Source organism: Melopsittacus undulatus, unplaced genomic scaffold, assembly GCF_012275295.1.
Source record: "Melopsittacus undulatus isolate bMelUnd1 unplaced genomic scaffold, bMelUnd1.mat.Z mat_scaffold_56_arrow_ctg1, whole genome shotgun sequence".
Taxonomy (NCBI): domain Eukaryota; kingdom Metazoa; phylum Chordata; class Aves; order Psittaciformes; family Psittaculidae; genus Melopsittacus; species Melopsittacus undulatus.
In genome coordinates, this window is record NW_022994426.1 from 342617 (window position 1) to 370075 (window position 27459).

Consider the following 27459-nt stretch of genomic DNA (forward strand, 5'->3'; position numbering starts at 1 on the left):
TGAGGTCTCCATGCAGCCTTCTCTTCTCCAGGCTGAACAGCCCCAACTTTCTCAGCCTGTCTTTGTACAGCAGCTGCTCCACCCCCTTAGCATCCTCGTGACCCTCCTCTGGGTTTGCTCCAACAGCTCTAGGTCCTTCTGGTGAGGACACCAGAACTCTACCCAGTGCTCCAAGTGCGGGTCTCATGAGAGCAGAGTGGAGGAGCAGGATCACCTCCCTTGATCTGGTCATGCTGGTGGTGATACAGCCCAGGACACAGGGGGTTTCTGGGCTCAAGCCCATGCTGAAGCCAGCTCATGTCCCGACCCCCAGGCCCTTCTCCTCGGGCTGCTCTGAATCACTTCTCCCTGCAGCCTGTAGCTGTGCTTGGGATTGCCCTGACCCAGGGGCAGGAGCTGCACTCGGCTTTGATGAACTTCAGGAGGTTGGTCACCTCTCCAGCATGTCCAGGTCCCTCTGGATGCCATCCATTCCCTCCAGCACGCTGACTGCACCACACAGCTCGGTGTCGTCAGCAAACTTGCTGAGGGTGCTCGATCCCACTGTCTGTGTCACCGACAAAGATGTTGAACAGGGTCTGCCCCAACACCGACCCCTGAGAGACACCATTCCTCACTGGTCTCCAGTTGGACATAGAGCCACTGACCGCAGCTCTCTGCGTGCAGTCATCCAGCCAATTCCTTGTCCACCGGGTGTCCATCCAGCAAATTCACGTCTCTCCCATTCAGAGACAAGGACGTCGTGTGGGAGGATGTTAAATGACATTTATTTGCTCCAGAGAGCACGAACGTGGCAGGAAGGGCCGGGGGCAGCTGCTCACTTGCGGGGGGAGGGCAGGCCCCGGAGGTGGTAGATCCAGGAGCCCCCAGGGCAGGAGACCACCAGCCTGCTGGTGACAGGAGCCGGGCCGCCCGCGAAGGAGACGGTGATGGTGGTGCTGCTCTTGGCGCGCAGCACCTCGGGGGCCCTGACGGTGAAGCCCGGGTGCTTCACTGCGTATTGGAACACCGTGGCCTTCCGGAAGACGTTCCTGAAGGAGATGGAGGTGGTGCCGCCGGCTGGGATGAGGAAGGGGCCCTGGGCTTCAGGGGGCAGCGCAAGGCCGATGAGTGGGATGCAGTACTGCCCGCCCAATGCAGAGCTGAGCTGCAGCGTGGCCTTGGCTTCGCCCAGCTGGCAGGGCTCAAAGGTCACTTCCACGCTCAGGTCCGAGCCCCCAGCACTGGCGGGTGCCGCACTGATGGATTTTGCCGTCTGGAAGTCGGCACAGTCGGTCTGTGCAGGGGAGACAAGAGACCATGGGGGGTGGGTCACAACAGCAGAGCCAGCACATCGGGAAGAACACGATGGTCCCCTGGCCCTGGCCTGGCCCACCCACACCACACTCCTGGTGAGTGCCTGCGGGGAATGGGCACGAGAACTGTGCAAACGTGCCCAGCAGGGACAACCCTGCACCCAAGCCCCAAGACGCCCAACTGCCAGACCTGGGCTGCAAGGGGGAAGCAAGCCCAGGCACCGTGGCGCCTGCAGAAGCAGCTCCAACCAGGGCAGCAGACACAGGCCCGCAAGGGAGGACAGTGCAGCTGGTGACAAGCCCACACCAGTGGGAAGACCCCTGGGCTCACATGGCCACCCTGGCTCTGCCACCCCAAGCCAGAGGCACTTGGAGCCCTTGGTGGAGAGGGCTGGTGCTGGCCAGAGGAGCTGCCTCCCAGCCAGAGCCCCGGCAGCCGCGCTCACCTGTACGAGGTACTCGGTCTTCTGCTGGGCAAAATGCCGTATTTTGGTGGTGATGGTCTGACGGGAGCCCAGCCTGGTGCGGAAATACACGGGCTTCTCTGGCCTGCTCCAGGTGGCTTTCAGCTGCAGGGTGTAAAACAGAGAGCCCAAGTCGCTGCTCTGGAGCACCAGCTGCCCGCTGCTCTCACCCGTTTGCAGGGGCTGATACTCCAAGACAAGATCCGCCTGGGAGGAAGGAAGGAAAAAGCCACTTTGTCAGGCAGAGGCAGGGAACATGGCTCCCCACATGGCTCCTTTCAGGCATCACCCTTCAAGAGCATCCCCTCCAGCCAGGAGCAGGGAGAGCAGAGGGAGCCGGAGGAGCTTTGCCCCTACCTTCGACTGTGCAGGGACAGTAAAGTGCTGGGGAACGCTGACGTCAGGCACTTTGCAGTTGATGTCAAACGTCACCGGGACAGGCAGAGGGTTGTCCACCTTGACGCTGGAGGACACTCTCTGCCGAACAGCGGTGCTCATTTGAACAGTGCCCATGGGTCCTGAAGCCACCGCCTTGAAAGTCACCATGTGGAACAAGTACTCTCCGGTTGTCTCATTGAGGAAGGTCACCTAAATCAGACAGAAAGGGAAGGGCTGCTCATACCACACATGAAAACAGACCCAAAAGAGCCCACTGAGCTCAGCGCCCTGCTTCCAGGAATGGCTGTGAGCACCCACCGAGGAAGAGCACAAGACCACAGAAAGCACGTGTGGTATTTCATAGGACCTGTGCACGTGGAGGTATGAAGAGGCGTGTAGCTTCTCGGTGAGCCAACAGCTCCTTGAAGGGCCCTGCAGACCAGTGTCCTCACTTACCTTTGCCCTGAAGACTCCTTCTTTGTAGGAGAGGAAGGTGAGCTGGTAGTCCTTCTTCGCAGAGCTTGGCACGTCCATGTAGGAACACCCCTGCAGCACAGAACTGCTTTCCAGGTTCTCTGGTTTGAGCATGTCAATAACCACCAGGAACCTGTGGGTGAGAAGGACGCAGTGAAGGTCAACACGAAGGACTCCCATAGGATACCCATCGTGTGGGGGTACAATACAGCCCCTCTCACCCTCAGTGCCTCAGGCACAGGGCACCAGCTCTCATCCCCCTTGGAGGAAAGCCCTCCAGGGTGCCTCTGCACAGGCAGAACATGGGTATGGCCAGACACGGCCAAGGAGAGGGACAAGCTTTCAGGAAGGAGCTTCCAGGCACTTCTAGACTTCCTGGGCTGGACTCACCTCTGTGGTCTGTGCAGCCAGTTGGACACAGGGATGAGCTCCGTGTGGCACTTCCTGCATGGAACCTGCCGGGAAATGGCCCCTGAACACCTGGGGGCTTCAGCAGTTCCTTCCAGGTGGTAGCGTAAGCCTGTCCCGTCCGGCAGGGGGAAGAAGATGGAGCCCTACAGACAACGAATAGGACAAGTCGGCTCTGGAGCACCCCTGGCCAGCCCCATGCCTCAGGCTCTCACTGCAGCACCTTCCAGCACGCCCAGCTGGCAGAGCTCTGCCTGCAGCCCTGTCCCGTGCAGGAGGAGGCACCAGCATCACACCTGCTCAGAGCTGGTTGTGAGTGGGTGCATGGCCCACAGGACATGGCACAGCTACAGGACACAGAGGCAGCATCTCTGGGCAAAGCAAGGAGACACGGGCCCTGCGGCAGAGCTGCTCTGCACATCCCAACACTCCCTTACTGGCCACACTCACCTGGGCACATCCCTGCCAGCCTGTGCTCATGCAGGGACAGCCCTGGGCAGGGGGTGCCCGTCCCTCATGAGCTCCATTGCCTCAGTCCTGCTGGCCTTAGCCCCAACAGCACTGCCCAGACAGCAGCCTCTAAGCTGGCACAACAGGGGCCCTCCAGCCGTGGGCCATGGAAAGCTCATATCCATGATCATTCTGGGTGCCCATGGATCCCAGACACCTGCCTCTGCCATCTCCTCTGCCTCCACAGCAGCTGAAAGCTGCAAGACTCCTCACGCAGGCTCTACGTTAAAGACATGCTGAGCACGTGCAACCCTAAGGGCACAGATCTGCTGAGCACCCTGGAGACGGAGACCAGAAATCTCTGACCTCATTTCTGGCCTACTGTAAGGTCAGCTGGAGCGGGACAAGGACCCGGCAGCTCCAGCACCCCAGAGCCCTTCTGAACTGACCCCTTATGGCACAGAAACCATTGCAGAGGGGCCAGTCACCCCCATGTGCCCAGCCTGAGACCTGCAGGAAGGGCTCCTCCCACAGCTCCTGCATGACTGTCAAGAGATCTCTCTCGTTTCCCACTTGCCTGTTCACGGCCAGGAGGGCACTGAGAAACTGCAGGGCAGCTTTGCCCTTCTTGCTCCCTGCAAGCTGCACAAGGACAGGCACAAGTGGTTGTGCCCAGGGCTCGGAGAGCCTGTGCAGCCGTGCGCTGAGCGTGGGGGTCTCTGAGCCCCCTGGGCTGCCACAAGCAGCCACCAGGAGCTGCGCAGAACAAACTTCATTTCTTGGCCTTCAGAAAGCCTGGCTCTTTAGGTCAGCTGCTCCAACACGTTTGGTGTCAGGCCCGAGTTCCCATCTGCCCTTTGCCTTTGCCTGGCCCCCAGCCACCACAAAACCCAGCTTCCAACAGAGGGCACAGGACACCTTCAGCTTGGACAGGACCTCTGAAGGTCATCTCGGCCAACCTCCTGCCCAAAGCAGGGTGAGCTACAAGGGTCATGCCACGAGGGTCAGCACACGCTGGCACAGCTCACGTACCTGGTGCTTCTTGTTCTCAGAGCTCATGGTTAGGGGTCTGTAGGTGACCTGGTAGACCTTTTCTTTTTGCCTGGCCTCCAGATGGATAAATTCAGGCCCTTTCCAGTATTTCCCCTCAATGATGGGCTGCAGGGTCCAGGCCTCGCTGCTCGGGTTGGACAGGAGGATGGTCTGGCTCTGCCTCTCACGCACATTGCAGCTGAAAGTCAGCGTCTGTAACAGAGGAGCACAGAGGCTGCTGGGTCGTACCCACAACCCTTCCTACTCTTCTCACACTGGCTCTGCACCAGGACCTGGAGCACAGGGAGCAGCTTTTCCTTGTCACATGCAAAAATTACGCTTTGGCCATAGCTTTTGGAGTAAATCAAGCTGGTTGCTCTTGAAGAAGGGAGCAGAACAAGCCTTTCACATGCTGGGTGAAAGGAAACGGGGAGTCCTGAAAGGAAACTCCTGTGCAAGGACAAGATCTGCAGCCACACAGCCCCTTCCTTCGTGGGCAGGAGGAAGAGGAGCTCCATGCTCTCTCTGGGAGCAAGAGCCAACAGCTCCCAGGCTGCCCCCTCCCAGGGGCTGGATGCAGATGTCTTGCCCCTTCCTACTGCTGAATGCCCTCCCCTGGCCCGGCAGGGGGGAGAAGTGTGGCTGCAGGTGCAGTGCTGGGATACAGTGAGGTGGCTCTGTGAGGAGGGTCTCAGAAGAGCCCGGCAGGGTGTTCCCATGGCACGGGTGCTGCAGTGCAGAGCCAGGACAGCTGAGCTGCTCACTGGAGGAGCAGCACCTTGAACAGGGGAGAAAGGCAATGACAGGGCTCAGGAATTCTGGCAATCCTGCCCAGCAGTTTCTCTCTGGGATACCCCAGCACCAGCGAGTCTGTGCTCACAAGTGTCCTTCAGTTCCTGCCCTGGGAGAGATGTGGTGCAGATGCTGGGGTCCAGGGGCCCATCCTGTCCCTGCTGCGTTACCTCTTTGGGGCCAGGGGCCTCCACGCAGGATCCTGCCAGCGTAAGCCGCAGCGCCTCACTGCCCTGGATGAAGCACCGCAGCCCCTCGTACTGGACAGCCTGGCTCAGCTTCGAGGGGCGGAAGGTCACAACCAAGGGGACATCCATCCCTGGGCTGATGTAACCCTTTGTGGGGCTGATGGAAAAGTCTGGCTTGAAGCTCTCCACGTCCCACATAAACCTTGCCGAGGAAAGCACAAGGACAGGAAAGAAGGATTAGCCACGGGGAGCTGTGAAGGCAGTGTAAGCCTCAGTGTGAGGCTCCAAGTCTCTTGTGGGCTTTCCCACCACATCTCAAGCCTGACCCTGAGCCACCTGGCAATAAGGCTTCAGGCTGGGCAGGACCTACTGCTTTACCTGACTCTCGTGTCGCCCGCGTTCCGCATGACGACGCGCCGGCACGTGTAGCTCTGCTGCACCACGGCTCCAAAGCTGAGCTGGTCCTGGTCCAGGCTCACGAGGCTGCCCTGGCAGGAGCCCCGCACCACACAGAGGGAGCGCACCAGCCCGCGGCACTCCAGCAGCACTTCCCCGCTGAACGGCTGCATGCGGCGCTTCGGGGAGAAGGTCACCTCCACTTTGCAGGTGTCTCCTCTGCCCTTCAGCTTTAGATCCTTGCTGGGCTTCAAGCACAGAACCTACCCGAAGAAATGAGTGGAGACTATTTCATCTGGCAAGCGAGCTGTGGAGCCTCCCTCACCACACTCAGGGAAGAGGCTTCCAATTCCTCTTCTGTCCCCACCAGCACTGCCCCAGTCCCACTCATTCCCTCCTAGGCATTCCTAGGGAATACCAAAGGTGTTTTCTACCATGTGTCCACCTGGTCACGGTGAGGTCAACTCTGTCTTCTAAAGCTTTCACATACGTTCCAACAGAGCTGCAACTCTCCCTCTTTCAAGATTCACCTCCCTCACCTTTCCAGATTGTCATGGTTTGAGCATGTTTTGAGGGTGTTTTTTGTTCAAGGTTTTTTCCAGCCAGGGGGAGTCTGGGAGGAAGGAGAGACAGGACACCTGACCCAGGCTAGTCAATGAGGTATTCCATACCATAGCACGTGATGCCCAGGATGCATACTGGGAAAGAGAAGGCTGGAGGGGGGAGCTGTGGAGGAAAATGGAGGAAGGAGCACATGGTGCTCGGCCGGGCAGGGTGGAGTGAGTTATGGGTCGGTGGCTGGTGGGGTGTTGTATTCTTTTAACTTGCTGTTTGCTGTATCATTATTATTTGTAGTAGTAAATGGCAGTAGGGGTTTTGTGTTATGCCTTAGCAATTAAACCGTTCTTATCTCAATCCGTGGGGGCTACATTCTTTGGATTTTCCTTCCGAACTCTCCGGGAGTAGGGGGACTTGGTTTAAACTACGACATTTTTGGCGCCCAACGTGGGGCCCGAGGGATTGAGATAAGAACAGATCTGAGCGGATTTATGGTCTCTTGTCACAATGCTGATTTATTGCCTCTTAGAGGTTTTTCTCTGGATCTCGCTGTTTCGGGATTTTACCGGGTACTTGGTGTATGGATTGGATGTGTTTGTGTTTGTGTCGGAGGCTTGTAATACGGTGGGGCTCCGGCAGCAGGGGGGGATGGACGTGGCCGTGGACTTGAACTTGTACCAGCCCGTCCCGCTGCTCTTCGCCGTCCTTGTCCTTATCCTCGTCGTCGTCTGTGTGGAGCTGCGTGAAGCCAGGAAGGAGCGGCCCCGGGAGCTGCCGGCAGCTGAGGCTGCCAGGGAGAGCGGCACGGGGAGCCAAACAGCTGTGGCAGAGCAGCGGGAGCAGGCGGGGGAGGAGCGGAGCAGGGCGGTAGCTGAGCAGGGGGATCAGGCAGCCGGGCAGGTGAGTCCTGCGGCCGTTCCCGACCCTCCGACGGCCGAGAGTGTCCCCCGGAAGTCGCCCGCAGACCCCCAGCAGGATGCAGGAGACTACGCAGCACTTCCCAGCAAGGCAGAGGAGGAACCGAGTCCTGCCGCCGTTCCGAACCCCGCAGCGGCCGAGAAAATTCCCCGGAAGTCACCCGCCGAGCCCCAGCAGGAGGCAGGAGACCACGCAGCATTTCCCAGCAGGGCAGAGGAGGAAGATCCAGACTTGGGAGAAGAGAAGCTGATAGTGGGAGAGCTGGCAAGCACGGCAGCTACATCAGCCCCAGTGACAAGTGCAGCAGCATCATTTGAGAGTTCTGACGGTTATGAATGGCTTTTGGGTGCCCTTGGGACCTGCCTGCTGATTGTGATGGTTTTCGGCATGGTGGCACACACACAGAGTGTGTTCCATCCACAACCATTTTGTCTGATCCCAAAAGTTAAGCAGAGTCAGGTTTGGGTCTTGTCTAGGGTTAGACAAGGATATAGGAGCACCAGGAGACTGTCCCCAAGTCTGGACAGTCATGAGTGGCAGGGCATGTGGGACAGTATGGCCAGGTATCTGATCCACTGGGCCCCTCCAGTGCTTTGGAAGCATTGGAAGTGGAAGGCAGCTGTATGGAGTCCCCAGCAGCAAGCTGTAGAACTGCTGAAGGGGACGGTGAATGATTTTGGTGGGCCCAGATACTTCAGGCCATCAGTCCAGAGATGCAACATAGAGATGTCTCATGATCGAGGGGTGGACTTAAGAGTGATTGTGTTTTGGAAATGTGAGATCTGGGCATGACGTGAATGGTATGGAATAAGGGGTGGATAATGTCATGGTTTGAGCATGTTTTGAGGGTGTTTTTTGTTCAAGGTTTTTTCCAGCCAGGGGTAGTCTGGGAGGAAGGAGAGACAGGACACCTGACCCAGGCTAGTCAATGAGGTATTCCATACCATAGCACGTGATGCCCAGGATGCATACTGGGAAAGAGAAGGCTGGAGGGGGGAGCTGTGGAGGAAAATGGAGGAAGGAGCACATGGTGCTCGGCCGGGCAGGGTGGAGTGAGTTATGGGTCGGTGGCTGGTGGGGTGTTGTATTCTTTTAACTTGCTGTTTGCTGTATCATTATTATTTGTAGTAGTAAATGGCAGTAGGGGTTTTGTGTTATGCCTTAGCAATTAAACCGTTCTTATCTCAATCCGTGGGGGCTACATTCTTTGGATTTTCCTTCCGAACTCTCCGGGAGTAGGGGGACTTGGTTTAAACTACGACACAGATCTAGAACACATGGCTGCATCCTGATGGATGTGTCTAAAACAGGCTAGAGGAATTGTGCTGCCTTCTCACTTCTGGTTCTCGGGGAGTCCTGGCACCAAGCTCAGCTGAAGCATTCGCACTGCAGGCATCTGCTGCCAGAGCAGTGCCAGCAGGGAGGACAGGGCAGGCACAGGCAGCCAGGGCAGCCCACACCTGAGTCATTACCTACTAGCTCCCACCCACAGCAGCTCAGCGCTCCCTGCAGGCACACCAAAGTGCTCTGCAGAGAAGGAACAGGCCTTACCCCAGCTTCCTGCAACTCTGGCACGGTGGACGTGACCTTCAGCTTAAAGGTGAGAGGGGCTGCACTCTTGTTGGCTACGGTGACCATCTTCTTCACCGTCTGCCCAATGCAGACGTTTCCCAGCTTCACCACCTTTCCTGGTGGATCCACAACATCAACCTGAGGCGGTAGGGATTGATATCAAGCCAAAGGAAAGAAGGAGAAAAGGCTTTCTGCTACTCTCGTGGCAGAAACCCAAACCATGGGAGGCTGGGGAAGACAGGAGGAAATGAGAAAACCCTGCCGGTTGCCACCTGGAGTTCTAGCCTTTAATTTTCATCTCACCTTCATCTTTATGCCCCTTCCTTGGGCCTCAGCAGTCAGCTTCTCTCCTGCGGCACACGGAGGCAGCAACAAGCTGTTGGGGCTGTTGTCATCTTTTGGTGTCTGTAGGGGCTGTGCACAGAAGGAAGAGAAACCATAGGCAGGATGAGTTTCTTGACCTTCACCATGTGAGCAGGCTCCCCAGCCAAGCCATCCCCTCCCACATTCCTTCCCCCCAGGGGCAGGGATTATCCAAGTCCCTCTGCAGCCTGCCAGCAGAGCTGGCTAACCCTGGAAGGCCACCAGGCTTTGCCCTGCGCACTGCCCCCGTCTCCCTGCACAAGCCTGGCCATGCTGGAGCGCTGGGAATCTACAGAGTGTGCACAGACCTTCCCCCTCACCTGCTCCTCAGCAAGGTGCTGCTGCTCAAACTGCACTGAGTAAACCTCACAGGGCTTCTTCACCACCACTGTCCCCTCTTCCCCATGGCTCTGGGGCAGCAGCGGTCCCAGCTCCAGCTCTGCAGGGATGGACTCCAGCCGTGGCTCCAGACCATGTCCCAAGACCGGCACCTGCAGGCGTTGGCTGCTCTGGCAAATCTGGATCTGCAGCTCGCCCTGGTAGCACTTCTGCAAAGAAGCAGCACAGAAAGCTCCTCCGTGAAGCCCCAGCTGACAGCACCTCCAAGTCAACAATCGCCCAGGGTCAGGGGTCTTGTCAGCACCTCCAAGCTGAACCCAAAACAGGTATTTACTTAGAGCAGAGGCTACAGCATCTGCATGGCTCTCAGGAACTGCAGCGAGTCCTGCTGTGGAGCATAACTGGACAGTTGGCTCCCAGGTGGATCTAAAATGGGCTCTCAGAGGTTTTCACCTGGGCACGGGGGAGCGCAACGCTCATGAGAAAGGTCTGCTTCCTCAGACACAGTCCTGGCACTGCAGCACCAGGCAAACATCAGCTGTGTGCAAGAGGCACCTGAGCTCTCACTGGACACAAATAAGGATCATCTTCTCTGCTCAGTGCTTGCCTCTGGTCAAAGCCAGACACGAGACGCTGAAATCTCCATGAGCAATTGAGATCCCTGGGACTGTCCCCAGGCATGGAAGCACTTGTGTCCATCCTGTCACACGCTACCACTTTCCAAGTCACGGTGGCCACATGCAAACTGCCTTTGGGAATGCTCCATCATTTAAGCTGACTCCCGAGCTGCGTGGGAACGTGCAGGGGAAACTGAGGTGCAGGAAGCTCCACGTGGAGGCAGAGCTCATCCCCTGCTCCCTGGGCTGGCCTCCCCTTACCACACTGCCCTGCCAGACCTCCTGGCGTGACACCCACCAATCTCACCTCTTCCGTGGGTGAAAAACGGACTTGGACGTGGCACTGCTGTCCTGGAGCGAGGCTTCCAGCCGAGGGCAGCACCTCAAAGCCACAGGGCACAGACTTCATCTCCTCCAGCAGCTTCTGATGCTCGCTCCCTGGCAGATGTTTGTCCACCTGCGCACAGAAACCAGTGGCGTGAGGTCTCCTTGGTCTGTGAGGACAGACCCTCGGTTCCTGCAGTGCTCCGAGATGCTGGCACAGTGCAGGGAGCACCTTCATCCCACCCAGACGTGGCCACCACTGCCTAGAACTGGAGGGCAAACATGCTGGCAGGGCAGGCAGATGGGGAGGCAGTGTCCTCAGAGGAGGAGGAATGGGTGAAGACGGCAGAGAAGTGAAGCATCAGCTAGTGAACAGGCCCAGGTGAACCAGCCTTGCTCTGTACCCTCAAAAGCTTCCTCAAGCGAGCTGCAGCCCAAGTGCTCAGGCAGCCAGAGGGGCACAAAAGGCAAGAGAGGCAAAGAGAACCCAACTGAGAGGTTGTGTGTTACACATTGTCTGTGCTTTACCTCCTGAACAGGATCAGTCATGCTGATGGACCATTTACAGGGGACCTGGAACGTGTTGTGGAGCTGGATGGTTTCTTCCTGGCACTGCCCACACTGGACAGCAGAGAACTCCAGCCTGTCCCTGGACAGGCAGAGGGACGGCTCAGCCACCATGGCATGGAGGCGGACCTGGAATGTGGGGCCTCCTCTGACCTACAGAAGGACAGAGCATCCAGTTGAGAGCCTACCCGATACTCGCTGCTGTGCCCAACCTGCTGCCTGCCCCAGAAGCTGGAGTACCTTGATGGGCAGGAGCACATCCACTTTTCCCAGGGGCACGTTGGCACTTTGTGGGTCGAAGCACACTTCAAATGTCTTGCTCTCACAGGAGGGCAGGTGCTTCACACGCTCCAGGCACACGCTGAAGCCTGAACACAGCAAAATAAAGCAGCTGAGATACGCAAGCAACAGGAAATGGCTCAGAAGCACGGTAAGGCCACAGGGATGTCCTGGCTGGCAGCTCTCTGAAAGACCCCTTTGCATCTCCAGAGAAGCTGCTCTTCTCCCTTTGGCACTGCCCAAAGCAAAAGGACATTCACAGCCAGAATCCAGGGGTTGCATGGTAAAAAGCAATCACATTGCTTAAGGAACTCCAGCAATTCCTTCATCAGGCATCTGAGGAAAGGATGCATAGACCTCTCCAAAGGAGAATTGCCACCTAAGATACTAAATGCTGGGGTGTTCCCTGGACAGCGGCTTAGAAGAGATGACTTGCCACCTGGCAGAGACAGCAGTCACCATGTGGTGGAGCTGCAGCCTTACCTCAAGGCCTCTTTGGGAAGCCTGTTTCCATAGAGCAGAGGATCCCACAGGCCGGTCAATAAAGGCTGAGCAGAAGTGCTCTGGCACTATGAACTCTAAACAAAGCACTTCTGAACCACAGAGGGTCCATCTGTTTGCAACATAAACCCTCAGAGTGCACAAAGAAACTGGGATGATGCTCACGGGAGCCAAGAGCAGAAGATGCTGAGAGGCGATCAAGGTGATCAGCCCTTCTGGCCCCTGCAATCAGTTTCTAGGGCAGCCACAGGCAGAGCAGGTCTCTGGGCACTGCTCACCAGAAGTCAGGCTCTTGAACAGGGCACCCAGCACGGGGGTACTAAGGAGGAAAAAGCTGTCCAAGGAAGTACTCAGATCTCCCCGTGACCAATGGCTTCAGCTGATGTGTCAGAGGTAGCTCCTTCAAGCCCCCGTGAAGCCTCTCCACCATGGGTTACCTGTGTTATACAGGACATATCCATCGGCATGGAAAGATGCAGGGAAGTGCCCGGTGTTGGTGATCTTCACCGTGTGTGTGTGGATGTCACCGGGAACGACATAGCCAAGGTCCAGGATGTATTCGGGCAGCTCAGCTCTGAAAGGAGGAGTAAGGACACTCTGTCAACCCCAGCATGGCGTGGGCTGGAGAACCAAATGGAGTGGATAATTCTGTATTCACTGCTCTGAAAGCTCAAGCCAAGCCCAGGAAACCCAAGGCCTGAGTACCCAGTAATAACACTTGGCTAAGTCATGGGGAGTGCAGGGCCTAGGATTTATCAGCCACCAATGGGATCTTCGATTGACTTTAAAGTGGGTACTGGACACAGTTCCTATGCTGCAAAAAGCCATTGCAGAGAAGTCCACTGCATCTCCACTGATCTCAATCAAACTGCTAAGCTGGTGTCCAGCCCAAGCCTGAAACTGCTTCAGGACCTTGTCATAGCATTTCCTTGCAGAAGCCTTTGCAGGCAATCCCACTTGGAAAAGTGCATAAGGGATCTGGACCATTCCCTGCTCTTCCTGCATAGTGGGGTCTGTTTCTGCACAAAGATGCCAGCTTTGAGATGCCCCTTTCAGAGCTGGTCAGCAGGGGTGGTGCCTGTGCTGTCTGCAAGGGCTTGCTCGTCTGCACCCCTCAGCTCTGAGAACAGAACCCAGCAACTGTGGGGAGGGGAGCACCTCCAGAGCTCAGGGGAGCACTGTGCAAGTGAGGACACCGAGCTGCCCACAGGGAGCACATCATAGCTCTCAGCATCAGGCCCCTTCTGAAGTCCGCAGCTGTTCCCAGCTCTGAGACACAAGGAGCTCTCAGGAGCAGGCCTGCACTGCTGGCTGTTACTCTCGGGGCCCCTGCACACAGGCTACAGGACTCCCTACTAACTTGAGAAGCCTCCGATGGACACGCTGGTGAAAGGCAGTGTCCTCCGGGGGACGGGAGCTGAGAGCTTTCTGCTGCTCCACGGCATGTTCCTCCATCAGCATCTCCTCCATCTGCATCTGCAGCTGAGCATCCCACTGAGGAAAGTAAAGACAGGGGCTGCTTAGCAAAGGTCCTTCCCAAGGCACAAGCTTCTCTCAGGTGGAGGATCCCACCCTGCTCTTGTTGAGAGAGGCGATGGAGTCATTCTGTCTCACTGCTCAGTGTCTGGGACACTTCCTGCTCTCTCAGGCAGGATCATAGCTCCAAAGAAATGAACTCCAGTGTCTCTCCCTGCCCAGTTATCAAAGCTGATCTGGACAGATGGACAGACAAGCCAGAAACCTTCCAAAGCTCCAAGTATGTCCCTGCCCCCAGTTAGTGCCAAAGCAGCTTGGACAAAAGCTCTCCTGGAAAGGGAACCATGAGAGAGCTGGAGCCTCTCGGAGATCCACAACACAGAACAGCCTCAGGGTGCATTCAGGCTGCTGCTTTACACTCTGTAAAGCTGGCAGGGCTTGGCCGGTGAGCAACAAAACCCCCAGCACCGACCTGAATGTCCTTCAGAGCACCATAAACCCAACTGCTTGAGCACAGCCCTTAGCATCTCCCTGGGGTAGTCAGGAGCTGGTGCATGTCCAGGAGGGACAACTCCCAGAGGTGGGCAGCCCATGGGGCACGCTGAGCTGACACAGTCCGTGGCCAGGGCTGTGCAGGGAGGCACCCAGTGCCAGCACAGCCCTGGGCACAGGGCCGTGGGGCACAGGGGCTCCAGTGACACGCAGGAGGGTGGCACGTGTGGGACAGGGCAGCAGCTCTACTCACCACGGTGCCCGAGTCGTCCATGCAGGGCTCGGCTGCCACAGCCTCCCCAAGAGCAATGGCCTCGTCTCTCTGGCTGCCTTTGTCCAGCTTTTCTTGGGCCTTTTGGAGGATCTTCTCATATTTGGCGTTGCCTGAAAGCACAGAACACCACCAATAGCAGTGGGGCAGCACAAATCCCATGGAAGACAGGAAGCCCCATTCCCCCAACACGCAGACACAAACTGCTCCAGCAATGGAGGGAAAGGCGATCCTGCTGCTTCTCACCCCCAGACGTCTTTCTCGCCACACAGGAGCATCTCAGCCCCACAACGTGATGCAAACCCAACCCTGTCAAAATCCCTGCCAGCCTCTCTTGCAGGTTCCCTGTGCTTTTCTGCCCAGCCCTCATCTTCCCACACCTCTGCCATACGCTGGCAAGCTGTGCAGGATGGTTCCTGCGGCAAAGCCACACGGGCTCGTCTGCCAGAGACCAAGGAAGCAACCAGAGGGCTGAGTTTTCCTGACAGCCCTGAAACCTCCAGGCCTGGCGGAGGTGCCCGTGAGCTGCCCTATGGGCATATGGCATGGGGGAAAGCCAGGTGACCTTCCTGGCGAGCAGACAGGCAGTGCTCACCTTTGATGTTCCTGGGCAGGTCCAAGTGGATCCTGGGAAAGGTCCCTTCTCCTTTCAGGCAGATTTTTTCTGGCTCCAGGTGACCCACTTGGATCTGGAAAGCCCTGCAGAAGACTCCAGGCACTCCTGGCAGGTAATAGACTTTCAGCACTTGCTGCTTGCCAGGTTCAATGTAACCCTGCGGGGCACAGAAGACAGAGGGAGGTAGTGTACCAAAGAGGACTCAGTGGAGGGATGGCTCACACGACAGACACGCTGAGGACACAAGACAGCTTCTCATACATAAGGAAACATCAGACATCACCACCTCCAGCTTTCTTGTACCCAAACGCCCGAAGTCTCCTACACCAAGATGCAGTATGTCCTTCAGAGGCCTCGCAAGGCTGCCCTCTGCTCAGCATGAGCACAGCTCTTCTGCTGACAGGGTTTACCCTCTGCTAGCCAGAGCCAGGCACAACAAACCAAAGCTCTTTCACCAGCTGCTCTGGAAGAGCACCGAAGGGCCTGTGCTTCCAGCAGGGCCAGCAGCTCCTGGCAGCAGCTTGCAGGAGAGGACATCAGTGTGTCATCCCTCAGGCGGACAAGCACTGAGGAAGGTGGAAGCCACTTGGCCCTTTGCTTCCTCTTCCCATTGCAAAAGGGCACCAAGGCAGGAACACTGCTCCAGCTCTAAGACACCCAGGCAGGATGACAACTGGGATGGAGTGATGCTCCAGTGATGGCACAGCCAGAGAGCTTAGCACTCAGCTCCAAAGAGCTCCCGCAACCATCGTGCCTCCCACTGGTGGTTGCTGTAGGACAGCAGAGCCAGCGGCGGCCAAGGCCAGTCAGGGGCTCCATTAGGATTGTGCTCGATGCACCTCCTCTGCCTCTGCAGCAATCGCTCACAGCCCTGTCTCTCCTGCCTGGTTTTGGACGGGGGTTGTGTGCTCATTCCCCCTATTTTCCCCCAAAACTCTCTCCTGGGCAGCCTGACACAGGCCGGGTGAAGCCCTTGTGCTACTCACCGTGCTGGGCACGACCAGGGGCACGCCAGGCAGAGGGCTGGCTGCAGTGCCTGTGCCAGGGCTCAGCACCACAAAGGCAAATCCCAGCTTCCCACTGTTCTGCAGGGTCACTGCTGCTTCCGTGACTTTGTTAAACACCTGAGGAGAGGACAGAAGAGCAGGAAGTTACAGGCACACATCTGCTGCTCACAGTTTCATTCCTCTTCCATTGGGTCGAAAGCAAAGGAACACAGCCCAGAAGCAGGGAGCGCACAGGAGAGATGGGCACTGGGCTCTCTGGGTTAACCCGGACAACCCGCGACCGCAGGCTACCTCTGAGCCCTACACAGGGACAGGTATTTGTGGCAGAGGTGCAATTACAACCATGGAAAGATCAGGAAGAAACCAAGTAGGGGACACAAGCCCTCTGCACTTGAAGGTGTCACCCAACAGCAAGCTGAAACACAGGAGGAGACACTGAGGCATTTAAGGAGAAAAGGCACCTGCACACAAGTATTTGTGAGCAAAATACAAGCCAAAAGGGAGACAAACAGGGCAACACACACACGGCCAACAGCTGGAAACAGCTGTGGGGGTTGTAACTGGAAAGAAATACAGTGAGGGTTATTCTGGGACATTCTATCCAGCTACAGTGACTGGAAGCCCAAGTCAGCTGCTCCTTGGCCAATGAATCAGGAGCATTGAAAGAGAGCATCTCCTTGCACCTCTGGCTTTAGGAGCCCATCAGCGGATGGACATCTGAGGGACACGTCCCTCTGGAGATCACCACTGGGATCCTGCCTGCCCCAGGAGGCAGCGTTAGTTCCCTCCAAGAGGAGGGATTCCCAGCTTTGGGCTGGGCTGGAGATGGCCATTAAACACCAGCTTGGAGCTATCACCCAAACACTGGACTTCCAAGCCACAGAGCCAGCAGAGCAGCTGGGAAGGGGGCAGAGCCCTCGAGCCGGGGGGGCAGCAGCCCACCGGTCATGGCTGGAGACAAGGAGCTCTGACAAGAGCAGCGTGCGGTACCTGCAGCCCGCAGTCGATCTCGGTGGTGTCCAGGAGGTAGCTGATGCCTGAGGCCTCCCCACGCAGAGCCACCTCGTAGCTGGGGCCTCCCTCCACCCTGCACAGCGCCGTGCCCTGGGTGACGCGGTTGGCGTGGCCCAAGAAGGTGAAGGTGACGCGCTGGCTCTGGCCCGGCTGCAGCTCACCCTGCAGCGGCAGGAGAGCGAACACCTGCAGGCAGGGGGGACAGATCCACACGTGGAGCAGGCAACTGGTGCAGAACAGCACCCTCGGCTTGGCCCAAAGGACAGACGTGGCTGCAGGAGCCTCTTCCTCAAACACAGGCAACATCATCCTCGTCTCACCCCGCAGCCATTCCTCTTACCAACGGAGACACCGTGGGAAAACCTTCTCCCACAGGCCCAATTAATGCAGTAGCTAATACACTACATTCATTTGTGGTGTCTCCTGGCAGCAAGAAATTCTCTCTGCTGCAGAACTTGCCCTCAAAAACACCTTTTCCTGCCCTCGGAAGAACACGAGACTGGGAGCTGAGAGCCCGTGGAGCCGGGCGCAGGATCCAGCCCAGATCCTTGCACTCCTGATGCTTTTCCCTGTCTCTGATTCACATCCTGCTCTCTGCAGATGCTGCAGCAAACGCTGCTGCAGGAATTTCCTACCCACCACTTGATGAGGACCAAGATGGGTAATGTCCTCCACAGCTGCCACACAAGGAGTGCTCTTGACGAGCCCTAGAACACCTCCCATGTGGCCTCTCCAATGACCAGCCATGTGCTTGTTAGGACATGAGGCCACTCTGGGAGCAGCACCCAGGACACCAGTGGGACTGGGAGGATGTAACTGCTTGCTACACTGGAAACGTGCAAGTGAGGCAGATTCCCACTTACCTCCTCCACACCCAAGGCCAGGGGCTCTGTCTCCATGAACCTGCAAAAAGAACACAACTTTGCTCAGGGACCTTGCAGTGGCAGGCAGGGAAGTCTGCACAGCAGCTCCTCAACAGGATGGGGCCCCTGGGTGGGTATCAGTGCTGTGAGCTCAGTAATGAGCTCCAAAACTGGGATGGAGCAGGTCAACGCTGGGGGATGACACTGGTACAGCAGCGGTGCAGGCAGCTGGCAACTGCTTGTCTCCAGATCTGCTGTCTCCTGCTGTGTGATTCTCAAGATCCATTCTGTCACTGGAGAAAACACCTTGGTGCAAAGGCTCAGCTCAGCTTTGAGCTCCCAGAGGTCCAAGGGTGAGGGTTAGGGTTACTCTGTCTCTAACCACCTAGGTCTGCAACAACAGTAACCGTGAGAGATTCATGGCTCAGAAGTCAGAGAAGGGGCACACACTGGTGTGCACTGGGTATGTCCAACCACACAGCAGCAGTTGGATTGTGTTGCTCATACGATCATTCTGCCCCAGGTAGCAGCAGTGACCAAAGAGCAAGGAGGAAAGAATGGGCTGGACAATTAGAAGGAAAACAATGTAAGCAGCACACGAAGTCTTGTTGAGGCAGAGAAACAGCATTTTTCTCTCCTGACCAGAAGAAATGTGTGTGACTGATCCTGGGAGTCTCTGATGACCGGCTCCAGCAAGGTTAGAGGCAGGGAAAGTTCCAGTCTTTGATCTCACCTTCATGAGACCTGATGGTTGATTCCCTCCATGGCAGACTGGGTTAGAGCTGACAATTTAGAATACCAACAGTGCTTAGTGTGGACCAGAAATAACATCTGACACGCTGCCCTTCTGTAGGCTCCTAATGAGCACTTTGAGGTGGGAGCACCTTGGAGACCATCTTCATTTCCAGCTCCGGCACAGAGCATCCCACAGTGTTTGCCGAGCGCCCCGGAGAGGGCACAACACTGCTTAACGGCCGTGAGAGCAGCAGAGGAGCTCTCCTCACGTCCACAGCACTAAGGAGCAGGAGGGGGCCCTGCAAACCCTCTGGAGGGGTGGACGCCCCTGGGCAGGGGGCAGGACAGAGGCTGTGTCCTGACCAGGGGCTCAGGACCCTCTGCTGCCAACAATGCAGCGACTCAGCACCCACCACAGAATAAGCACCTGCAGGCTCAGGCCCAGCAAAGCCAATTCAAGCAGAGACAGGGCAATGAACAGCTGAAAACTGATTCACATTCACAAGTCCAAACACCTAAACTGGTTCCAATCAAAACTAAGAATAAAGAGAAACAGGCCGCTGGCCAACAAGTGGCTGCAGAGGAAAGCAAGTCCACACAGGCTTCGCTGTCATGTGCTTGTTTCTCTGCTATTAGAAAACACATGCATTGTTCTATCACATCAAAATCCATCTCTAGATTATCTATTAAACTAGAAAGATTTCTAGCAAATCTATTTAATCAAAACTAGATTTTCCCTTTAGCTTGGAATTAAAGCCTGATCTAAGTTACAGGAGAGCACAAGGGGCTCCCAGCAGAGCTGACAGCCCTGCTCACCTCCCTCCAGCTTTTTCAGACTTGCCTCTGCATTTGAGGGTCTGCTCTTGAAGGTGTCATGCATCAAGAAGGGCCCCAGTGAAGACTTGGTGTTACTTGGTAAGACACAGCTGACAATGGGACACCGCAGTGCCCTGGTCCTCTCCCCCGAGCCCTCCTAATAGCCACAGCTCATCTCCAGTTCCCAAGAGGTCACCTCCTCTGACTCAGATCCCAATTCCCTTCACACCTTGATCAGCTTCTTGATCAGTTCTCTTGTTTGTAATAGCAGCACTTCAATGCCCCATGGTGAACTTTGCTGGGTTTCCTAGGGCATTACGGAAAACCACTTGCTACTCTCCTTCAAACTGCCCACACCAGACTTTTGTACTATGTTGAGAAGCCACAGCAGGAGGAGCACTAGGAATGTGCTTCTAGATGTGCTTCAGCACCACTACAGGATTGCTCTTGGGCTTGGAAACCACAGACCACTGCTGAATGGTCCTCCTCCCCAGGGATGTCCATACAAGGGCTCCCTCCAGCATCTACAGCTGGACCTAAAGCCACAGCAGAACCTGCCATTCCTCTCTAAAACTCTAAACAGCTCTTCTGTGAATGTGACGGACAGTTCAACAGATGAACACTCACTTCAAGGGTGACAACAGATGGGGTTAGCAGGGAAGGAGAAGAGGTCACCTTCTACATCTGCTTGTCCAAGTGCCAAAGCATGGCTTTGTAGCTGCAGAGATAAAGCAGGACTCCAGCTTATGGCTATGTGAAAAGGGCCAGCAGTGTCCTACAGTCCCAGCTTGGCTGGAGAATGCTGTCTCCTTCCCAGCATCAAGCTGGCGGAGAGCACCTGTTCCCTGAGCACCTTGGCTCAGCACATCTGAGAGAAGTGTGATTTCCTCAAGGGAAGGTTGAAAACAATTTGGCAGATCAGGCAAACGGCCTCGGGCTTTGCAAACCACAAACAGGACATCAGGAAGAAGAGCTTCCAGGAGAGGGAGAGGTGCACATACCTCACTGGGTTCACCTGGCTGTCCTTCAGGAATGACCAGTGGTACTGGACAACCAGTGGGCTGCAGTTGGTCATCTCCATGTAACGCACATCTTTGGTGTCATTCAAGATGCAGCCAAAGTCCAGGGCCGTGGTCTGGATCTGAAGGTTCGGGAAGTAGACTTCTCCCCGAACGGTCACCTGCTCTTCATGAGGATGCTCCAGGAACTTGACCTTCAGAGCCTTCTCTGCTGCCCGGATAAGCAAATCCTCCTCATAAGCAGGGTTAAATCCGATGCAGAGCTGAAGTTCCTCCCCTGTCTTCAGCTTCATGGGCTGCAAGGAGATGCAGACAAAATGTTCAACGTGTGACCCCAACACGGGCTTCTCGCTTCATCCTTCATTTTCTTTACAGTGTCTGACCAAGCCCCACACTTTTGTCTGAAGCTGTCTGAGGCTCATGGTTCTCTGCTCTGCACCAATACAAGACAAATCCACATTGGCCTCCTGAATTCTGGATCCGCAGAAGCCACGTGCTAAACACGACCAAAGCAGCACTCTGGCATCCAGGCCTTCGCCCTGACTCTGGAAGAACTCCTCTAGCCTGCAGCACAAGCGCAGTGGCTTTGCAGCCTCACCCATGCAGGTGCTGATCACTGGCAGGGCACACAAATGGTGGCTGGACCTATAACAACACATGCCTCACAGAGCCCATGCCCAACACCTTCTGCAAACACCAGGGAAGGAGCCAGACAGCAGCTGGAGAAGCCCACCTCAGCCTTCCCAAACGCAGGACTGCCCTCAAAGCCAGCAAGCTGTTCCCCAGCTTACCTGAGGATGGCTGCTGGAGAGCTGGCATGCTGTCCAGGAGACACCTTTCCTACAGCTTGCCCAGACCTAGTTACCTGCTCCCTCCTCCTCCTGTCTTCAAGCCAGGAGGTCTCTTCCCCATTCAGATGGCATTCTGTTTCCTTCAGCAGCTCATTTTATATCTGACTTACCTCGGGCCAGTTTACTGCAGACTCTACAGAACACACTTCCCTGCTGGAGGACCTCCCAGCAGAGACACACCACCACATTCATCCCTCTTCAAAGCCCAGCAGCAAGAAGGTCCAGGGCTGCTCACCTGAGCATCTGCAGGCAGAGGCTGCTGGTCCACAGTGCAGATGGAGAAGGGCTGCTCTAAGGAGAGGACCACGCTGAGGGGCAGGGAGCAGATGTTCTTTAAAGACAGAGGCTTGTACTGAAGAGTCAGGACATCACCGGGATGCTACAGAAACAGGAGACAAGAGAAAATGAACCTGAAGTGGCCATGGACCTCCTCCCCTTCAGATGCGTTTCAAATTTTCCAACCCCAAAAGTGCATCCATCTCTATTGACTCTTTTGATTGGTTTCTACCCCTCTGGAAAGTTTGTCCTCCCACCCTATCAGACACTTTCACGTTTAGAACCCACAGCATCCCTCAGGGGACAGGGAAACAGTCTCACATACAGAGGAGGGAGCAGGCCCCCAGAGGAGGCAGCTGCTTCAGCAAGATCCAAACCAGAAAGTGAACCCAGTCTGGCTCCACTTGTGTCTCCTCTCCTGGGCAGAGGACACACAGGCACAAGGCACAAGGCCATTTCCACTCACATACAGTAGTTCCTTACCACCTGATCAGCTCTGCCAGGCCCGTAAGGCAGTGATGCTGCTCAGAGGAGACAAGCAAGCAGGATATGGCCTGCAGCAGAGAGCCTGCAGCAGCCCGAGGTCAGCTTTGAAGATTCACGGGCACATGCAGGCAGCTCCAAACCTCAACAGGCTGGCCCCAACCTGCTGCCCCTGCTCCAGTGACAAGATGGTGCAGTCTCAAAGCTAAGCTCAGACTAAGCCTTTTCCTCCTGTCCATGCATTGCTCCAGCCTTCCTGCACAGTTTATCTAAACTAGACAGTCTTCGGGAAATTAATTCTGATGTATTGACATCCAACTCCTGCACTGTCATAGCACTCAATACACGGGAGCATGTGGCATCAAGCAGACCACAGGCAGACAGCAGGGGGAGCTGAAAACTGATTAGATGTGAACTGCCTGCTCACAGCATTTGTGCCTCTCTGGAAGCCTGGGAACCAGAGGAGAGACCTGAAGCCACAGAAACTAAATCACAACCTATCGGCTCTTTTACAGACATCTCGCACGAGGGGGAAAGATGATGCAGGAGTCGGGATCCAGAGACTAAAGGGCACACACTTTGCACTGGTGCTCTCATCACTGCAGCTGAAGGGCACCCCTGGGTCCTTCAAAGAAGGTGAGGCTTGGGAAAGGCAAAGAGGCACCATCCATACCGACAGCAGGGAAGGCAAAGAGGCACAAGAGATTCCAGTTTTCCCTCATCAGCTTGAGGAGTTGACAGGAATCGCAGGTTTTCTCAGCTTCCCTACACCATCGCTGCTCAGACATCACCACACCTCGGAAGATCCTCAAACCCCTGAGTACAGACACTGGTGTCTCTCTAGAAGGGGCCATGCTCCCCCTCGGCAGAGCAGCTGTAATCTCAGTTTTACCTGGCTCAAGTTAGAGAACAGCCTCATCTCTAGCAGCATCCTCACTCCTTTCACCACCACCTCAGGGAGGGTGAGGAGGGATGTGCTCCCCACCTGCAGCCCCAGCACACGAGCTGGCTCTTCCAAAGCCCACGCTGCTCTCACGGCTCCCACATCTTCAGCCCGTGCCCTTGGCTCAGCAGCTCAATTCTGTCTCCACATCAAGAAGGGCACAACAGAGCTGCGGACACTGTCCCCAGCCCCAGAGGGGGGAAATAATGATCTCGGCATGCATGACAAAAGCTTGGCCTGGCTCAAATCCAGAGCTAAAGCTCCGTGGACTTGGAGAAGCTCTTGAACTTCCTCCTTTGGACACAGGCACACCCCAGCCACACCAGTCAGTGCCAGGATGCAAGCCAGAGACTCACCTTCTCCACCCGGAAAGTCATTTCTCTGGTGGATATTTGCAGAGCAGGAGCAATGAACTCGCACGTGACATCCACCTGCATGATCAGATTCTTCACTCCCTCCTTGCCCACCATGGTGTGACACAGCAGCTTCTCCTTCACCACCTGCATGCGAGTCACACGGCACACAGGGGTCTTATCAGGGAGTCCAGAAAACACACTGTGTTTGTGAGCCACCCACCCACAGACCCCATTCCTGCAGGAGGTTACAGCCATCGCTCTCCTCAGGAGCCCTCTCTTCTTTATATGCTGCATCCTCTTTGTTCTGTGCTCACACGTCCCTCATGTTACAACTCGGCCGCCACAAAAGGCCCTCAGGAGTCTTGTGCTGCCTGCAGCTGCCAGAACAATCCCTGCCCCAAATGATTATTGCTTTGGTTTGTCCCACTGCCAAGCAAAATGCTTACTGAAAGCTGTAGGAACTCATTAAAAAAACCAAACCAGCCTGTATGAAAGGAAACAGCTGATAGAAAGATCAATGCCAGCAAATCCTCCCTTGCAAGTTTAGTGGAAAGGATCTGAGGGAAAACCCCAAACAGCCAGCCTGCCTTCCTAGCATGTACTGTGTCCTCCTAGGGCTGGCTTTAAACCAAACCTCCCCAGGAAAGAGATGCCTTCCACTTGGCACGGAAACCCTCTACTTAAGCTGGATGCTCTTACATCCAAGACTTCTCCTGGTTCCTCACGGTTTCACTTCCCCACATTCCTCCCTTTATTCCTCTCTCTTCCCTCTGATACACCACAACACAACTCCTCCACAGAGCCTACAGACTTCAGAATCACCTGTGCTGCAAGTACAACGCAGGCTCTTCGGCTTCTAACCAACCTCAAGGGTATGAAGTTCTCAAGACCCAGGGAAGGTGGAAAACCCAATCCCAGGGTCTTGGCTTGGACTGCAGGAGCCGGGTAGCCACAGCTGAGCTCACAGATGCCCATTTGGCTTTCTAGGCAAGACTCCCTCACCAGTGGCCTGATCATTTCCTTGCCGGTACTTTCTTCCCTCTTCAGCAAAGCCTTATGGGCTCAGGACTGCACAGGGACAGTCCCATCAGAGGCAACCAGCTGAGAAATCAAGTCCTCCTCAAGCTACCACTGAGGCAATCCTTTAAAACACCTCTCAGACTCTAGTAGCAGCAGGAGCTTAATGCACATTTATTCCCCATTCACTTAAACACTTGTGCCCAGTGCTCCTGGAGCCAGGGAAGCCACACCAGGGGCAGATGGCAGCTCCTCTGCAGAGCTGCATTTCCCTCGGAAACAAGGCTCCAGGGAGGAGAACACTCAGTGACCCTGCTGAAATCTGCCCCTCTGAGCTGCCACCCAAGGCTGCTGCAAGACCTGCCTGCCCTTGGGACACTGGGGCTGGCTGAGGGACCGGGCGACCCGTGATGGAAATACTGACACAAGTCAAGCTGTCAGTTCTACTGAGCCCTGGAACAGTTTCCCATGTGGACGGGCATCATTCAGATCATTCCAGCTGGCACACTGGGTTCATTTCTCTCGTCCCGCTCTCCGTGCCAGACAAGCTCCTGGCCCATGTTTGCCTACAGAGGAAAATCAATGCTGCTCCCAGACACTCCCTACCTTCCTGGGTGCTTTGTTTCACTCGCTGCTTCCCCACACACACAACTTGCCATTGCTCTAGTTACTTTCTGCCTGGGCTCCCAGTCTACCTGAGAAAACTGGGGCTGTGCAGCCTGGAGAAGAGAAACTGCGTGGAGACCTCGGAGCAGCCTTCCGCTATCTGAAGGGGGCCTACAAGGATGCTGGACACGGACTCTTCTGCAGGGACTGCAGCAACAGGGCAAGGGGTAATGGATTTAAACTCAAACAGGGGAAGTTCAGGTTGGAGACAAGGAAGAGGTTCTTTACTGTGAGGACGGTGAGGCACTGGCACAGGTTGCCAAAGCAGTGGTGAATGCTCCATCCCTGACAGTGTTCAAGGCCAGGCTGGACAGAGCTTGGGGCGACAGTGCCTTCAGGCCATGTTTTGCTACCAGCAAGTTGGCTTTATGGTAGCCATGGAACTCAAAAAGCCTCAGCAACCGATGGTGGCGAGCACAGAAAGCAACTGGTGCTGCCACGGTAACTTATGGCAGGAAACCAGGTTCTCAGAAGCACTTGCCCCTTTGCTCAGGCAAATGTCAAGGGACTGCAGAAATGCCCCAATGTGGTACTCACCTGGGGGGTGCTGCAGGAGCCTTCCAGCAGCATCTCTGCTGTCTGGCCAGGCATCAGCTCCGTCCTCAGCGGCTGCAGCTTAAACACGGGGCTGCAGGAGGAAACCTTGTCCTTGGTGTTACTGATGGCAGGGAGATGCTCATGCTGCTCAAGTGTGGTGCCACCTTCTGTGGTCCAATAGAGCAGATGGGCACGTCGTCCTCTGTTTGTCATCTTGAAGCGGTAACAGCAGGGATCCACGCTAGAGGAGGAGCAGAGACACAAAATGGCAGGGAGCTGCTATTTGCCAGTGGTCACCCAGCTTCAGCATCCTGAGGGCACGACCTCACTGCACACTCGGCAACAAAACCACCTCCAAGAAGCCTGACTGAGCGCAAAGCTTCACCCAAAGCCAGACCTTGCCTGCCCCTGGGTTTGTCACCATCCAGCACCTGCTCTGCTTGCACCCAGCAAGGAGGAGCATCATAAAGAGCCTGCCCCAGATGCAAGTGGGTGGAGGAACAGCCTGGCTGCCATTCCACCTTCCCCTTGGGAGCTGCTGTTCATGCCTCTGAGGCGTCTCTTAGGAAGCATCCAACCCTCATTGCCCCCAGTGTACCACCCTTTGGTGGCAGCTCTGCAGCCGACAGCAACAGCAACACCTCCAAACTGAGCCCGCAGGCAAAGACACAAAAAGGGGGCAGAAGACAATGACATGAACCCCATGGACACTGTCCCCTCTACTCTGCAGCCAGCTTGTGGCTTGTGGCTGCACTGAGCACAGGAAACTCTGGACAAGCACCAACCTCCCTGCAATGTCCCTGCTTACGTGGATGGCTCCTGGGTGCATATTTTACCTCTCCAAATCTATCCCAAGTACTTAAGGGAGGATTAATCTGCTCTTTCTACCCCAAGAATACAGGTATCAGAGCAGCACGGCCCCTCTTGGCAGCCACAGAAAGGAAGAGGCACCCCAAGAAGACTGTTCTTCTTGTCTGAGGAGGTCTCCAACCAAGGCAAACAGCACTTTTTTCCTCCTGGCTTTAAGAACATGCCTGGTTTCAGACACACACGTTGGTACCACCGAATCCTCTCCTTCCAGCTCAGCAATTTCAATTAAGACTCTTCATTTATCCCACTCCACCTCAGCAGATCTCCACACTTCCTCCCCCTTCCAGAGCTGCTCCTGCATCCACCCTCGCTTGCCCTTGCCTCGGGAAGCAGGCAGGAGAAACCAGGAAAGAGCCACCACGTCTAATAAAGAGCAGCCGGGCATGGAGTGGGGCAGAGGAGCCAACTGGGGGTGACACAGGGCAAAGAAATTCTGCTGCTCCTCCAGGGCTCCCGCACAGAGGGGAAATAAACCAGCACCATTCATTCACTCGAGAAGCACCTAACGAGCTGCTGCCCAGGCTTGCTGCTGCTCTCAGATGATACTCCGGAGGGAACGGGAAAGCAAGCCATATCACTGCAAAGAGATACATGGTTATACTTGGAAGGCAGCATTTCCCAGCTGCAGGCTTCCAGGACCTGCTCTTTTCCTCCAAACCTTTGTTTGATAAAGTGAGGAAATAAATGCATGATGACTAACGACAATTCAGCAACAATTTAGCTGCTGCTCTCCAGCTTGGTGGCTTTTCAGAGTACCTAACGACTTTCAAATGGCCATAAAATGTTTCTAAAGGGATCCCTGTGGCTTCAGGGAAGCAGAGTCAGGACCTTGAGCACTGAAGAAGTTTGAGGGACTGCAGCAGAACTCCCCCTTGCTGAGCCCATGGGGAAGTGGCAGCCCAGAGATTCCCTACCTGAAGCAGGCTCCCAGGTTGAGCTCCGGCCCAAAGGGTTTGTCAATGACAATCGTGCTGCCAACGCCAACAGCCTGGACGGGGATGACACAGGCACGACTGTTCTCAATGAACAGCACCACCTCATCCTTGAATTGCTCCGTGTCATCCAAGTTTGCAGTGACAGCCACAGACACCTCGGCCTTGGCAGGGATCACTCCTTGACTGGGTCCAATACTCCAGCGCGAGTTTTCAGCAGCCTGGAAGACAACCAAACACTCATTTAGGATGGAAACCATGGACCTGGCTGCCACCAGCCAAGGGCTGCCCAGACAACACGTTC

At 55.8% G+C, this 27459-nt stretch overlaps 1 protein-coding gene across 1 annotated transcript in view; it reads right to left on the reverse strand.

The window, feature by feature from the left end:
* Positions 1 to 570: 570 nt before the first annotated feature.
* LOC117438715 (hydrocephalus-inducing protein homolog) overlaps positions 571 to 27459 on the reverse strand; it is a 55180-nt gene continuing 28291 nt past the window's right edge. Inside the window, exons 18-43 of the mRNA XM_034074157.1 lie at positions 27138 to 27376; positions 25354 to 25594; positions 23134 to 23277; positions 21311 to 21454; positions 20207 to 20520; positions 17655 to 17694; positions 16768 to 16977; positions 15757 to 15894; positions 14750 to 14927; positions 14137 to 14267; positions 13276 to 13409; positions 12353 to 12489; positions 11376 to 11503; positions 11097 to 11288; positions 10552 to 10701; positions 9609 to 9836; positions 9229 to 9339; positions 8905 to 9063; positions 5860 to 6140; positions 5464 to 5683; positions 4502 to 4714; positions 3002 to 3165; positions 2594 to 2744; positions 2117 to 2347; positions 1742 to 1966; positions 571 to 1276 (exon numbers count right to left, since the gene is read on the reverse strand). Coding sequence (XP_033930048.1) covers positions 818 to 1276; positions 1742 to 1966; positions 2117 to 2347; positions 2594 to 2744; positions 3002 to 3165; positions 4502 to 4714; positions 5464 to 5683; positions 5860 to 6140; positions 8905 to 9063; positions 9229 to 9339; positions 9609 to 9836; positions 10552 to 10701; positions 11097 to 11288; positions 11376 to 11503; positions 12353 to 12489; positions 13276 to 13409; positions 14137 to 14267; positions 14750 to 14927; positions 15757 to 15894; positions 16768 to 16977; positions 17655 to 17694; positions 20207 to 20520; positions 21311 to 21454; positions 23134 to 23277; positions 25354 to 25594; positions 27138 to 27376 — 4962 coding nt within the window. The 3' untranslated portion in view covers positions 571 to 817. The remainder of the gene's footprint in view (positions 1277 to 1741; positions 1967 to 2116; positions 2348 to 2593; positions 2745 to 3001; positions 3166 to 4501; positions 4715 to 5463; positions 5684 to 5859; positions 6141 to 8904; positions 9064 to 9228; positions 9340 to 9608; positions 9837 to 10551; positions 10702 to 11096; positions 11289 to 11375; positions 11504 to 12352; positions 12490 to 13275; positions 13410 to 14136; positions 14268 to 14749; positions 14928 to 15756; positions 15895 to 16767; positions 16978 to 17654; positions 17695 to 20206; positions 20521 to 21310; positions 21455 to 23133; positions 23278 to 25353; positions 25595 to 27137; positions 27377 to 27459) is intronic.